The 15,911-nt window shown below is 41.0% G+C and overlaps 1 protein-coding gene across 7 annotated transcripts in view; it reads right to left on the reverse strand.

The window, feature by feature from the left end:
* The window catches only part of TEC (tec protein tyrosine kinase), a 51,774-nt gene that overhangs the window by 15,010 nt on the left and 20,853 nt on the right, over positions 1 to 15,911 (reverse strand). For 6 of the 7 annotated variants that reach the window (XM_064712192.1, XM_064712189.1, XM_064712191.1 and 3 more), the window contains exon 2: positions 12,932 to 13,113. In XM_064712192.1, the coding sequence (XP_064568262.1) occupies positions 12,932 to 13,069 (138 nt within the window). In that variant the 5' untranslated portion in view covers positions 13,070 to 13,113. Of the gene's footprint in view, positions 1 to 12,931; positions 13,114 to 15,309; positions 15,368 to 15,911 lie in introns of those variants that run through there. The other variant, XM_064712196.1, reaches the window with a different exon arrangement.

Here is a 15,911-nt window from a genome sequence, read left to right on the forward strand (position 1 = left end):
AAAATAACTTGAGAAAAAATAAGTGCTTCCCCCTTGGTGAGTTTATGAATAAAACTGGTATAATCTCATCTGCTTCCTTGCTCTGTTGCTGAAGTGCTTCCCCCATTTGGAGGCTTCTGCTGTGTTCCACTAAGGTTCCAGAGAAATTTGGATGCTACACTGGCAACACAAGTCCCTGATGAGACAGAAGGCAGAAGATGCAGGCGTAACCCTGGACCAAAGTGGGGTCTGTGTTGAAGGAACTTCTTTGAACAAGGCTAGCAGAAGCCCAGAGAAGCAAAGTCAAAAGCACAGACTAAATCTGAGATTTAGTCACCTTCACTGATAATTATGAGCATTTTAAAAAAGGCAAAGGTGCTCAGCAGGTGCTACACAGTGCATGTAATGACACTGTAGCTCAACACTCTGGAGAGGCAGCCCTTGGAAGAAGAGCTGATAATGAGAGGAAGGTGTACTGGGCTTTAGTCCACACTGAAATCCACAGAAAGACTGTACAGTGCCACCTCTCACTTTTGGGACAACCAAATCTCTAATAGGAGAGGAAGTTTCTACTGGAATCCAGAACAAAAAAATAGCAGTAGCAGCTCATGGCTGGTACTGAATTAATACACATCAAAAAAATTGATTTGCCGAGCACATCCAGAACATCCAGTCCAGAGTACATCTTATGAAAGACTGACACTGTTCACACAATGTGGAAATAATTAGCAATTACTGAATTCTTTGAGATATGCTAATCCTTACTCAGCTCCTCTCTTGGGGATGGAAATTTTAGCCCAAATAGCAGAAGTCTGGTACAATCACAAGCAATGGAAAACACAGCCTTGCCGACAGAAGCAAAGAACAACTTCAAACACAGCAGTTATGATTCCATCACCCTAGAAACACTACAGTTAATTACCCATGAAGCTTCATCAGCACTTAAAATGCATTTAGCACTCTGAGTCTTACATAGATTAGTGCAGAGAAAACATGAATAAAAAATTCATGTACATCATAGTCAGCATCAGGAAGAATGACAAGGGATAAATTCAGATAAAGCTGCAACTGCTATTTGTTACCAGAAAAACCAACGCACACAAGAAAGGTAGGTTTTGTAAGGGGAATGTATGGGGGAATTAGGCACTTAAACCAAGCATAAAGAAAAAAGTAAAACATAAACATTACTGTGAGTTGCACTACAAAGATTTATCAAGTAACACTGAAAAATAATTTTGTCCTAAGTATGCAACCTTGGATTTTTTACCAAAAAATCATTTTAACTTTTTTGTTTATGTTGGTCACCTCCAAACTCAGTATATTCTATGGTATCCCCTTACCTGAACATTGACTCCCTAAAGTTATGCAAAAGCCAAAAGTTGTTACTGAAATCCACACCACTTGGCAGAGCGGCAGTACTGGCTCTCCCTCTCCTTGTCACTGTGTGGCTGCCTGGCAGTTTCAGGGATGCCAGGTTAGCCCGGGCAGAACAGGAGGGTCCAAACAAGATCAGCTTTTTCATGAACCTCAGAACTCAACACCCACATAACTGTGCTGAAGACGCCTCTCCAGATTCCTTCTTGCACAACAACAGGCAAAGAAGAAACACCACTCCTGTAAGTTATCTACCCTGCTTTCTGTGTCCAGAGGGGTGCCCATACTGCTTGGATCCCACCCACTGGTTAACTGAGGGTGCAGGACAGACAGGCAATACACATTGGAGGGGGTTTTTGTCCAGAATCACAGAAATCCCTTAGAGGAACACACTATTATTTTATCTTGAATCACCCTCCTTCTGGGCTCAGAGATTTTCATGTCAATTCTTGCATTCAGGGAGCTCACTCAGAGGACACTGACAGGAGGACAAAGGACTGGAACCCAACTAGATAACCATCTAACATTTGGGGGAAAAACATAAAGGAAATCCCCTAGTGTACAGCACATCGTTCTAGTAATTGTATTTCCTAATTCCTACCTTTGTATGCTTTCTTGATTAAGAGTGGCTCAGTTTGCTTCATCACAAGATGCTGAATTAAGCTAACACAAAGCTGACCCACCTTACAAGGCAATCCACCTTATTAAACCTAATGTCAGGAAAGATTCTTCTGTTCTTGCATTTATATTTAGAAAATATTTATATTTTATAGATTTAAAACCCCCCTTGCATATGTGAAATTAAAAACAAACCTACTGCTCAAGACGTTTCCAGATCACATCAGAAGCAACAGTTATTAATGCCAAGTGTGCAGCTCTGTTTTAGCTGACCATTACTCATTATATAAACTATGGTGCACAGAAGCAGGAAAGAATGACTCAAGAAAAATGCTAAAAAGACCACTGCAATTCTCTCTCCTCCCTACCTAAATGATTTCCTTTTATAATAATAGGACATCTTGCATACCATAACTGTGTTGCATTTATTCTCCAGGCAAATGGGTTCTATGGGCTCTACACCCAGCTGTACAGCAAACATGAAATGCAGAAATGCAGAATCAAAGCAGAGTTCAAGCCCTGAAGCAGTTGGGAAGTAGAGATGTGGGAATGAGCCAGCCCTGAGAAATCCAACCATAACCACTCTTTCCAACAAGAAAAGCTACAAAGAGACAAAATTAGTGCAATGGCTAATCATGCAATGTTGAAGAGTAGGAAGCAGAGGGACATTTTGAGAGATTCTTTTTTTTTAGGTGGAAGATGGCTAATAGAGTAGAAAAAAGATAGATTTATTGTAGAAGTAGCAGTATTTTACCAGAACATTCATGCATGCTCTCTGAATGGGATACAAGTATTCAGAGAGGATTTGGAAGAATCACAGGTCAGTGAAACACAGGGATCTATCAAACCTGGTCTGCTCCTTTACTAAAGATAAATGTATGCCTCTAGAGGGAGGCCTATAGAAGCAAATATGGTTAGAACAGTAATAAAGGAATAAAAATACTAAATCCCAATAAGGAAAACCTAAAATATGTGCTTCAAAGTGACACTAAAGGTCGGAGTTTTGGTGTGGGTTTTCTTTTTTAATGTATCTTCTTTCTGAAAATAACAAAAGGGAAGTGACTATACAGAAACTATTATACAAAGCTTTTCAAAATGCTGTACACATTTCGTATTTACCTATGTTTCAAAATATTGATTTATAGTTTTAGAAGTCCTGCTCCTTGCTCACAATGGGTATGACCAAGTCTTGTTTCCATACAATCTCAAAAGAATAAGCTATTCCTCTTTATTTTAGCATATTAAACAGTAATATGAAGAAGTGATAACACTAGACCTATGTTGTCAGATACGGAACAAATACAGGATTACACAATTCTTTAAAAAATAATCTTAGAGTACAGTAACACAAGAAATACCCAAGTGTTAGATAAGTGTACAAACAGCTGATCCTCTGTACATCTGGAATTCCTCCTCTGCTAAATACAGATGCTTTACAGCTACAGAAGCCCATATTCTCACTATCAGATGAAAATGTTTCTTCAGCGCATTTCCTCTTTGCTGATGAACATATTGCACTGTTTACCCCTGCAGAAGTGTGTGTGTATGTGGGGGTGTTTGTTAAACAATACAAAGGATGTTAATTTGGAAAAAAAAGCCTCAATGAAAACATGCATAAGTCAGCCCAGCTTGCAAGAAATATCTAGATTTTTGTCTCCCCCATGCTCTCTCTTTCCTTGATGTACTTACTATTTCTTTCTTCCATGCCTACCCCCAAATAGGAAATCCTGAGGTCATCAGCATGTGACCATGGAGCTTGGGTTCTCACAAGTGCAACACATCACAGCACCACTTTTATCTCCTTTTATGGAGTGTCTCTTCAACTTTGCAAAACCACAAAAAGCCTGGCTAAGCCAACACTGCCTACAGACAGCTGCTCTGATAGAATATGCTCCAGAGCCAAATGTATGGGTATTTTCATTTTTGGGTTCTTTGCAGGGAGGGAGGCTGGGCTTTCAGGTTTTTGGGTTTTTTTCCTTTTCATAATATTGCCATTTATTAATAAGAAGCACTGACTGGATACTTCTGCAGTTCCCTCTTGAGGCAAGCAATTACGGATTATGTGAATATAATTCCTGTAGCTAGGTGCTAGGTGGCCACATTTTCTATTCCTATATTTTCCAGTGTGTTAAATACATTGAAGAATGCTCTTCTCCTTTCAATTATATTTTTAAATTATTAGGAAAAGCAAGTATCAAGTATTTTCATTTACCTTTTGAAAGTGGCTAGAATTGATAGCAAAAGTGAAAGGTGATTACTATTCTGATCTAGTCTGACCTGATCCAATATCTGTCTGCAAGAAGGAATTTAAAGGGGAAAAAATACAGACATAATTAAGAAGAAGAAAGTTTCAAACCCTGTCTCATAGATTAAGAAACTGAGAATCCATTACCAAGGCCTGGCTGCTCAGCAGATGTCAATGACCAGCACTGGAGAGACTGAAAAGCACAAAAATAAATTCTCTGGCTACTTATTGCTGTGCTGTATCTGAACATTTCAGCATTCCTGCCTTTTTACTTGTCCACACTGTATTGCAAAATAAATTAAAATAAAATAAAATTAACAAAATACAAAATAAATTTTTTAAAAGAGCAACAATCAAACCCACCTAATACCTAATCGAAATATACCACATGGATTTCTAGACTTATTTGTCAAAATATTTGCAGCTCCAAGTTTTATTTCACCTGACAACTCCACAAGCTTCTATTCCAACAACAGTATCAGCAGTGAAAATACTAAAATGCAGAATAGGACATCCCATTCAAGACAGGCTCTTAATCTGGAAACAAGCCACCAATGCCTGTTCAACACAGTAGCAGCTTCCCATGTGATCTGCAATCAGATTTACACAAGTTTATATAGGTAATTTTTAATGCTGACATATGAAAATGCCTCATTCAGCAGTGTCAAAAAACCCTTACTGGGATGAAAACACAGGATTTCTGCTGCTCTCTACTATCCACAAGACTTGTCACCTCATAGCAGACAGGACATAGATAAATCTGAGATTATTTTGTTTTGTTTATTTATTTTGTTGTGTTTCTTCGTTAGCTGATGTGCAATTTCTGCATCTTCTAGGTACCTTCAACAAGCCTGGTTTTTCTTGCATTTTTCTCTAAATTATCTTCACAGATTAAAGTTTCTCAGCTTCTCTTCTGCACGCTTTTTAAAAAACTAGGACTTCTCTAGCCTTCTCTATCTATTTTCCAGTTCTTCCTTCTTAAGACCTTTAAGACTCATCCATTCCTGTCCAGTCATAAGGTAAATGTTCTCATTCCTGCCTTTTCTATATCTCAACAACCTCTGCTCCTCAACTTCATCTACGTTTCATTTGTTCCATCTCATAAAAATCAAAATTCTTGTAGAAGGATAGTTACTGCAGATCCTCATTTTATAGCTGACTTTTCTTTCAGTAGCTGTTATAGAAAACAGGGAATCATGACTACAACATAACAATTTTTTTTTTACAACTTAGGTTTCTTTATGAATTGCCCCTTAGAAGTGAGCATTCCCATGCATCTGTTAAGCTGCTCCCATTCACGTGAATAGCTTTACATCATGTCTCCAACTTGAATACTTTTCACTCACAAGTGAAGAAAGTTTGAAGAAAGCTCTATCATTATGACCTGTGACTTGGAACTAAAAAATTCTCTGTAAACCTACTGATTTCAGAAGCATTGTAATACTGAATTGTGCTTTCATTTATATAAAATAATTAAATCACCTATGCAATGACTAAGGAAATCCCATAAATCAGGGTAATTATTTAAAAAATTATAAAGGATAAGTACTATGGGAATAAACAACAGTAGAATGAATTAATCTTCTATTAAAAAAGGACAGAAAGAAGCACAGCTTTTTGGAACTCTATAATGTTGCTGTGCTCCAAATGAAGTATTTGCACAATATTAGTGTTGCAATGAAGCTACACAAGTTTACCCTGAAACCTACAGCTTCGGGGTGGGCCCCAGAGCTTCATTTTTCCTTCCTTAAAATATCACCACTGTAATTTCAGTAGCTTCTGTCTCCTCTGTATTCAAATTACAAGAACCAAACATAACCCTCACAGAAGGACCTTTTTTCCTTAGGAAGAGACTTTCAAAATGAGCAACTCCCCAAAACGTTCAGGTTTGTATTCTGCTTTTTTTGTTTATATTCTGGTTGGTTTTTATCATTTGTAACAGTCCTGTTTACACAATAAACTTTTCATACGAGTCTGATCCCAATGGCAAATACCACTACTGCCACTGAAGACAGGAGTGTTCTGCACCTCTCAAGTTCAGACTCTTAAACGTTTTCCCTCAGGGAACTATCATTTGCCTTCTCTGTAGAAGCAAATGGTTTCTGCACACTAATAAACAGGTAAGTGATGTGCCTACTCCAACATCTTCTGTGCAGCAGTTCCAGAGCCAGTGGGCACTGCAGCCCAAACTCTGCCCCATTCTCTTCCTCCCTTCCAGCACTGCAGACTCCTGGCCACCCAAACACATGCAGGGTAACCACAGGAACCAGGATTTAGCCTATGCCTTTAGAAGATGCAAAACCCAATGTACACTATTTATTGCTGTGAACTGTCATCCATACAGCAAACGTGAGCAAAAAATAAAGATGCCAAAGCATAAAGAAATTTAACGCTCATAAGCTCACAGTCAGCTTCACATTCATGGTCAGTGCAAGCTGCACTGGATGGAAAGGTTAATTCAAGCATGCTGTGCCCTGTGTGGGAGGACAGTCACCAAACCACACACACCAGCACACTTTCAAACTAGAGAGTATCACTGATAAACAAGCTGAGTGACAGAGAAATATCATGGTGAAAGGGAACATTGCACAGGCTCAATATATATGAGGATACTAACAGTTTACACATTGACAAGGATTGATAAAATTATGACCAGATCTGTGTCGCCTTTTGGAAGCACCACACTCATGAGAAACATCAATGTGAAAGTTTTCAAACCAACAAACTGGTAGGACATCTCACTTGCACAGACCAGCTCTTTTCAACTATTTCACTGCAAGAAGTACTTTAACACCTACACTTACTCTCTTTCCTTCATCGTGACGAATTTCCCTTGCCTAAAATGCCATCTAGAGCAAAAACCTCTAGTCTGCTGGCACTTTTAAGTTCAAGCAAGATGCCTTGCCAGTACTAGCTAACTAAAACTTGTGTGCAGTAGGTGTTACTTGCTATCATGGCTGTTCTGCAATGCAGCAGCAAGCCTGCCCCAGCTGAGGCCATCCAGCTGCCCAGGGAGAGAAACCTTCTCACTGTGTGCTGAGAAAGGATTCACAGCAGCCAGACTCACTGGCACACAAGGAGAAAGCCAATAAACCACAAGTAGCTGGTGGCCAAGCCTGATGGATGCACTAGCTTGGATGCAATTTTTGTGTGGTCTTGGCAAACTCAAGAGGAATAAAGGATGCTGTTCTTTGCAGCCAGCCTGCAAAGGAGTGTGGGGGACACATGAACTGTGTGACACCAGGCATGCTGGTAAAATGAGTCCTCCTTTCTGATATTTACTGAAGTGTTTACAATTTCAGTGGGCTCCTAGATAAACACTTAAGGTTTGATTTTCCAAACAGACACCGATGAAAGTGAGAATGCACCGATCCTTTGAAAATAAACTCCAGGGAATTTTAAGTTGAATATTCAACATATGAGCTCACTTTTGACAGAAAATGGCTAAACTTGCCTAGGGCCATGCATATGTTGTATTATTTCCACAAATGCCTCCTTGGAATTCAAATCTACCCTCCTACATTCAAGATGAAATTAGCAATTTGGAAAAAGTCATACTAAAACTTCAGCTAAATTTTTGCTGGTCAAAAATAAAGAAAGCCATTCTGAATGAGATTTTTTTTAATCGCTGCATGAAATATTTGATCTTCAAGCAAGTCAAATAATTTCAAAATTGCTTGAATTTGCTTATAAATTTAAAATTGACTAGTATGTTTTGATTTCTTGAAAGAAAATAGTTCAGGAAAATTACCAGAAGCACACCTGAAATATTATCCTCAGTTTTCAAACCACACAAAATTGAAAAGAGATTTTCTAATAAAATATTTCATGCTTGTGTTTTCTCATTTGAAACAAACAAACACTGCCTTTGCTATACAACCAGATTATCCAGCAAAGCTGTACTACAATCCTTTACTACAGCTGACACCAGCAAGAATAGTGCAGCAGCCCTCAAGAACAAGGGCCAGTTTGTGAAAAAATGCATACCACCTCCCACTTCAAACTAGTTACTACTGTCTACATAAATGAGTTTAAAGCTGGCTTGGTTAAGTCTACCATACATGTTTGAGAATACTGTAGATATCTTAAGTCTTTCTGACTGCAGCATAACCAGCAAGATGTACTTTATAGTACATCTCCATGCTCAGAATAGGAAGATATTTTACTTCTTCCATATTTTTATACATTCATGACCAGTACTCTGTCCTTGGAGACCTATGCAGTTATATTTTACTACAGTGAGTTTTTGTCTTCATTGTAAATGGACCACATCACATTCAGATTTCAATAGCCACTTTTGCAACATTAGGAAAAAATACAGAAAATACTCTTTCCAACAATGACAGCTGATAAGCCATTAGGAGCTTCAAGAAACAACATCAGCTCAGCCTTTTCATTTGCTTATTATCATTGTTGGTCCAATATTGCACAATAGTGCAATGATGCCATTTCCCCAACAGCTTCACTTACTAATTCTCAGAATTTATGACCAAGAAAAAAAGACAAAACCAGAACACATCCCAGCTTAAACAGAATATTTCTCTTTTCTGACATTAAAAAGCTATCTCCATGACACTTAAGGCACATTGGTTCCTGATGTATTTTTATTTTCAAGCTTCTTAATGTCCATCTTTTTAAAAAACCTAAAGGTGATACTTCTTCTACATTTTTTATCCAATAGCATCATGCCCAGAAGGTAATCAGTAAAAGCCAAGGTCCTATTGGCTTTCTATGCAAAATAAGTTTCCCATGGTATTAATCATAATTGTAGAGCTTTGCACAGGTGACCCAAACCAGGATTCTCCTTCCTCAGGCTTCTGTGTTTTGAAACCAGTCTTGAAATGCAGCCTCTTCACTGATTCTGTAGCTGTGCTCCATCAATAGTTGATGCACCTGCTCCATGACTTACAGCAGAGCGGTATCTTTAAGTGATATATCACTTTATAAAAATAAACTGTATTTCTCCTTCTCATGGCAGCAGTGCAGTTCCAGCTTCACTGCAGGCATGCACAGCCATTGTGCCATGGCAGGTGGCCTGATCTGCTTGAAAGCATGTATAGAAAGATTTAAACCAGTACTGAGCAAGCTAAAACAAGATTTTAGCCTGTTGTTAGTAGTTATGTTTAGGAGATAATCATTTATTGCTCCAAGTAAGGTAAATGGGACTTTTTCAGTACACAGGACAGGAAAAAACAGAGAAGTGTGATGTCTATAACGTGCAGTTTCTGTTCAAAGAGCCAGAGATGCTCCACTTCTGGCTGCACAGAACAATTAAATCTCTCAGCAGCATTTACATGAATACTATTTGCTGTGGTTGACTGCTTTTTGTTGTCATAAATGTTCCACTTCTGTCACCAGACATACAAAATGTCTAATTCTGTCACTTTATTAATAATCCCAACCTGCCCACACTCTGAGTATTGACTAATCTGGTTAACAAGATTTACTTCAGTCTTGTTTTAAAAAAGAAGTGGTATGATTATTCACGTGCCCACAAACCCTGGGTTTTTCTTGAACTCTCTCTATTGAGCTTCCATTAAGTTAAAATGGAAGAAAACAAGAAAATATTTCAGATTGGCCAACAATCAAACTGGGAATTGCACACTTGCCTAGAGGAGCAGAACTCAACCACCCTTGGCAGACTGCTACCACTGCAGTAGTGGGATTAAAATGAGGGTGTGAGATCCTCTTGGCTTGGGATTTCCATGCTTGTTTTACCAATCTGGACTTTGAATACTGCCAAGCCCAAAATTAAATCAGTCTGTACCTATCCTTTCATCTGTCAAGTCTTTAAATTCAACCAGCATACACAGGAGTCACATTTATTTCAGCAACAAACCCCAGTTATTCAGAGGGGGCAGAATTATCTTGATGGCTAATAACATTTTTCTCTTCATATAAATTAGCCAGAATATGCAGTTTACATATTTATAGCCACCACAATTGGCTTTAAAAAAACCCAAACGATAATCAAACAAATAATTAAACCCACAAACATCTTTGCCATTAAAGTTCTCCAGAGACATTAAGGAATAACTGTGCCACAGAAATCTTAGTCTTACAGTTGTGGTTTTTTAAAGAGATAAAAGTATTCAGTACACCCCTTTAAGATCAGAGCTCACTATTTTCAGACAACATTGTTAATAAAATAAAACGCTGATTAATGTTTAAAAGAATGTAAAATGAGAGGAACAGTGAAAATGAAAATGGTTTGAGGTTGGAAAGTAATGCATCATGGCTGAGCCAGTCTAACAACCTGCTGATGTCAACAGTTGGAGCATCCTGTTCTCCTCCACCACCTGGCACAGCCTCTGGCACTTGTTAGGTCCTGCACCCAGTCATGCAGCGTGCTAACCCAGCAGAACACTAATCCAGCAAAAATAAAACCAGATCCAATGTCTCCCTGCTGACCTAATTGCAGCCTTCCAGCACCCGAAAGGAGATGGCAACTAAGACAGAAACTGTTTCCAAGGGCAGGCAGTGACAGGACAGCGGGGAACGGCTTCCAACTGAGAGTAGGCTGAGATCAGATTTCTGGAAACCATTCTTTACTGTAAGGGTGGTGAGGCACTGGAACAGGCTGCCCACAGAGGTGGTGGGTGCCCCATCCCTAGAAATGCTCTAGGCCAGGTTGGATGGAGCTCTGAGAAATCTGGGCTAGTGGAAAGTATCTCTGCCCAGGGTCAGAGGGGCTTGAACTGGATGAACTTCAAGGTCCCTCCTGACCCAGGACATTCTCTGATTCCATGGTTAGCAAATTTTTTCAGAGTAATATGGATTCCAAGAAGGACCAGTATGAATTCAAGCGAGTAGGGGAGTCTAGGAGGTCTAGGACAGGGATAAAATGGCCTTTTTCAGCAGCAAACTGATGGCATAGCATAGGCATAACGCATCTTTTCAGCCCAACTGGCTGTATCTGAGGCAGAAATTTTTTAAGAAGTTACTGCATCCTCAGCTGATGGCACTATGGGCTGCCCTGTTCAATCTCACTGCAAATGAAACTGATAGTTTAAACCCCCTCTCAGAGAGATCTACAAGTCAGTCTCCTGGAAAAGCATTTTAGCCAGAGGACATTAACCTGCAAGGCAAAGGGAAAACTGGAAGGGGAAGACTGGAAGAGGGGAAGCTGGAAATGGTAACTTCTTAAAGGGTGACAACTAGACCTGCAAAACCTGTTTGTCACATTTCTATTTGATCTGAATGTAAGGCATGGGATAAGCAGGCAAGACATATTTCAGAGGACTTCCTAGCCCCCACCTCTTTATTCTCTAGGAGTGTGCAAAGAGGACAGAGCTGGGCTACTGCCAGCAGTGTCCAGTGACAGGGCCAGAGGCAGTGGGCACAAACTGAAAGACAAGAGGCTCCATCTGAACACCAGGAAACAACGTTGGTCTTTTTTTACTGTGAGGGTGACCGTGCCCTAGCACAGGTTGCCAAGCAAGGCTGTGAGGACTCCATCAGTGGAGATGCTCAACAGCCAGCTGGACAGAGATGTTTGACAGCCAGCTGGCTCTTGGCAACCAGCTCTGTGTGGCCCTACTTGAATAGGGGGCTTGGATCAGACAGCCTCCAGAGGCCCCCTCCAGCCTCAGTCTGTGGTCTTGCTCTTAATCCCTGACTGTGTCCAAGCTACTTCCAGAGAACAAAGTGCTGTGAGCATCTTGCAGCATGGTAAGTGAGCTCAGTTCTGGTGCAACCATAACATCTGGCAGAGAAACATGCTTAGCAAGCCTTAGCTCTCCTCTACCCTCTTCTTTTAGTACAGGTAAGACAGCCAAGACAAGAGGTTGCAGGGTTCCCTCCATTAAGCTTTATGTGTTAAATGGCTTCCCAAGGTATACATGTTTCACAAGCTACTGCAGTCATTTTAATCCTCTTCAGCATTGTGACAAACATGGAAAGTAGCCTCACTTAAGTGGAAAATCTCACCCCGAGCACTGAGGATATGACAGGGCAGATGACCTGGGGAAAAAATCTCACCCTGAGCACTGAGGATATGACAGGGCAGGTGACCTATACTCTGGGGGCAGGTGACCTTGAAGAAACTGAGTCTGAAGATTATTTGGAAAAATGCTGATCTGAGGATTTGCATGGTTTACACTAATGACTTTCTGAGTAACTGAATTTACACAGAAAGTGGTAATCTGGATGAGTTGCTTGTATGGTCAAAGATAAACTGCTTCCAGCTTCATTTCAATCACCAGGTTGCATGATCCACTCTAATGGATCTTGTCTCTGCTGAACTTGGTCTGCAATGCACTGCTCCTATCAAATGATCTTTCTCCTGTTCAAATGCAGTTAATTGCCAGATGTTAATGTAATGACCTTCACAGTACCCATGGCTACAAGAAACTGCAATTGCAACTTTTTCTACCTTTCTCCCAATTCATCCTAGCAGTGATCTTTCATCTCTCTGGAGAGAGAAAGAAATCAGCTTTGATGACCACCTCTAAATGCTGTTTTATGTCATTTATGACCACCTCTAAATGCTGGCTATACACTACTTCTCCTATTGAGAACCAATTCACACTGGCTGCCAGGTAAGTTACCTACACCTCTGCCACCTTGCATTATAAATAAGAGAAGTGCCAGCTCACGTTCACAGCCACTAAAGACCATTTCCCTGATCAGCTCTTGATAGTATGACATACAGTAGGAAAAAAAGCCAGTGTGGTACAAAAGCAAAAAGGAACAAAGGCAATCTGTGTCTCCTACCTCCGCTCGACCTTCATAGTATGTTAGCATAGACTTTGTAAGCACAAAAAGCCTCTCTTTGTAGTTCAAGGGAGAAGTCCTCTTCTTCTGCTGCGATCTTTTAATCAAAATCTCTTGTAGGATAGTAGTCGTATTCATTTCAGCCACTTGTCAGCTCTCTTCTAGCCATTGAACATCAGTTCCTGTGAAGATGAGGAATAAAACATTACCAGATCTTAGGAGGATCACAGAATTGGAGACTTCTGTAACAAAGAGCTTCTACTTATAAACGAAACTGCCTGAATATACAGAAAGCTGGAGCTCACATGGAAGTTTACAAAAGTTAATTATTAGACTAAAAAGTTCAGGCTTTGCTCAGCTGAGGGCTGCACTGGCACATTCCCAGGAAGCCCAAAGCTGTACGTGACTGGGATGAAATCAGGTACATTGCAGCCTGTGTCACAGAGAATATGTGTGAGAAGTCTGAAATGTGCTCCAGGCAAGCAGCAGTGCACAACTGCTCTTCACCTCCAACCTGTACAGAAGTTTCTAACCTGTATAGAAGTTGTAATTGCTAATTTAATTTCAAATGATAATTGTGCATGTATAAATGTCATTTGCAAAAGAGTTCTATACACAAAATTGAAGATCATAGAATCATAGATTATCCTGCATGGAAGAGACCTACAAGGATCATGGAAGTCAAACTCCTGGCCCAGAACAGGACAGCCCCAAGCATCCCACCATTTATCTGAGAGCATGGTCCAAATGCTCCTTCAACTGTCAGGCTTGGTGCTGTGATCATTTCTCTAGGGAGCCTGTCCCAGTGCCAAACCATCTTCTAAGTGAAGAATATTTTTCTGATATCCAGCCTAAACCTCTCCTGACACAACTTGTGGCCATTCTCTTGGGTCCTGTCACTGGTCACAAGGGAGAAGAGATCAGTGTCTGCCCCTTCTCCTCCCCTCCCAAAAAAGTTACAACTGCAGTGAAGTCTCTCCTCAGCCTCCTCCAGACTGTACAGACCAAGTGCCCTCAGACATTCTTCATATGGATTCCCCTCCCCCTTCACCATCCTTGCTGCCCTCCTTTGGATGCTCCTGAATAGCTTAATGTCTTTCTCACATTGTGGTACCCAAAACTGCCCACAATATTCAAGGTGAGGCCGCTCCAGAGCAGAGCACAGCAGGACAATCCCCTCCCTTGCCTGGCTGGCCGTGCTGTGCCTGACACACCCAGGACACACCCATGGCCCTCCTGGCTGCCAGGGCACTGCTGGCTCATGTTCACCTTGCCATCAACCACAGCTCCAAGGCCTCTTTCCACAGTGCTGCTTTCCAGCCTCTCATTCCCCAGTCTATACAGACAACCAGGGCTGTCCCATGCCAAGTGCAGAATCCCCGATGTGCCCTTGTCAAACTTCAAATGGTTGGTGATTGCCCATCTCTGTAATCTGCAGGGCCTCTTTCTGCCCTTGAGGCAGTCAACAGCTACTCCCAATTTAGTATTTTGGGAAAGCTCATTTAGTATTCTTTCAATCCTGCATCCAAGTGTTTTATGAGCATGTTGAAGAATGCTGGGCCTAAAATGAAGCCCTGGAGAATTCCACTAATGACCAGTCATCAGCCTGATTAATCCCATTTACTACAACCCTTTCTACTTAAGATGGATCAGTAGAAGTAATTTTGAAAATTTACCCCAATTTTATTAATGAAAATTTTTAGACACTAATGGTTGTTTAGAAGAAATCAGCTTGAGAAAAAAGAACTTAAGCTTGTTTTTCAGAAACTGCTAAGCATATGCCTTCCAGCTTCTGTTGAGAAAGACTTCATGCTGACTATCAAAATCAAGCAATTGGATTCACAGTTTTGGTCACTCAGTAATGTGTGGTCACTCAGTACAGCTGCTTTAAGCTCTACACCATGACTGATACCTGTAGGACAAACTTAGCAGTCCATGAAAACCAATGCACCCACAGCTGCTTGTTTGCCAATCCGGCTCCTGGGTTCCGCCGTAGGCAATTTCTCTGTTCTTCACAATGATGCCAGCTTAAACACAGCTGATCTCCTCCCTCATCAACCCACCACTGTCCTGCCATGCCACCCTGCCTTGTGCAGGTGTTCCTCCTGCCAGGCTGGGAAGCAGGTTAGGGAAGGGATCCAAGGAGGATTTCATCATGCAGCATATGACACATTTCATCTGCCTGCACAGACACATTAAATGGAGTGCAAGGAGGCAGGAATGAAACCTGTGGGAGAGGCTGTGCAGAAGCTGTCCCAGAAATCTACCTCCCCACTCCCTTTTGCTTTGCTCCCTTTCTGCCAGCCCTGCCCATGGCACCACTTGCCCTCCCTGCCTGAAGCTGTGCTCCAAAGCCAGGAGAAGCTGCAGGCACAGACCTGGAGAGCAATTCAGGCTAGAGCAGCACGGCTGGAGCTGAAGCCATGGCTTGAAGAAGGAACAGCAGCATCTGCTGAAGCACCAGTGACTGAACAATCTCTCAGCTGTTTGGAGGGGGTAGGGGGATAACCCAAACTAAAGCCCTAGAGTGAAACAAAAAAATAATTCATTCTTTACAGGGCTTGCTTTATGCACCTATTTGCTACTTAGAGTATTTCAGAATTCACTGGGGAAATGGCATGCACGTTTGTCTCTACAGGCAACATAACTTCAGCATGGACAAAACAGTACGTTTCACAGAATTGTGGCAGAGAATCCTGAAAAACCACAAACCTCTTCACAACACTGCCTTACACTATATAATTTTTAATAAAAACAAATGTAAACAAACTCACTGTAGTGTGTCTCACTTTGTGAGCAATTGATGGCTGTCACAATACATGAAGTGACACTCTTTGCATTCCAGTCCAGCGTCAATACTACTTTTCACTCCCTGGTTTGATCAGCTGAGCTCTCATAGCCCATACTGCTGCTATCTTAACAGCTGGAAGTAGTTGTTAACTGTTAACAGCTTTAAAATATCCTTTTCTTTCCTAGGAAT

The sequence above is a fragment of the Zonotrichia leucophrys genome, chromosome 4, assembly GCF_028769735.1.
Source record: "Zonotrichia leucophrys gambelii isolate GWCS_2022_RI chromosome 4, RI_Zleu_2.0, whole genome shotgun sequence".
Classification (NCBI taxonomy): Eukaryota; Metazoa; Chordata; class Aves; order Passeriformes; family Passerellidae; genus Zonotrichia; species Zonotrichia leucophrys.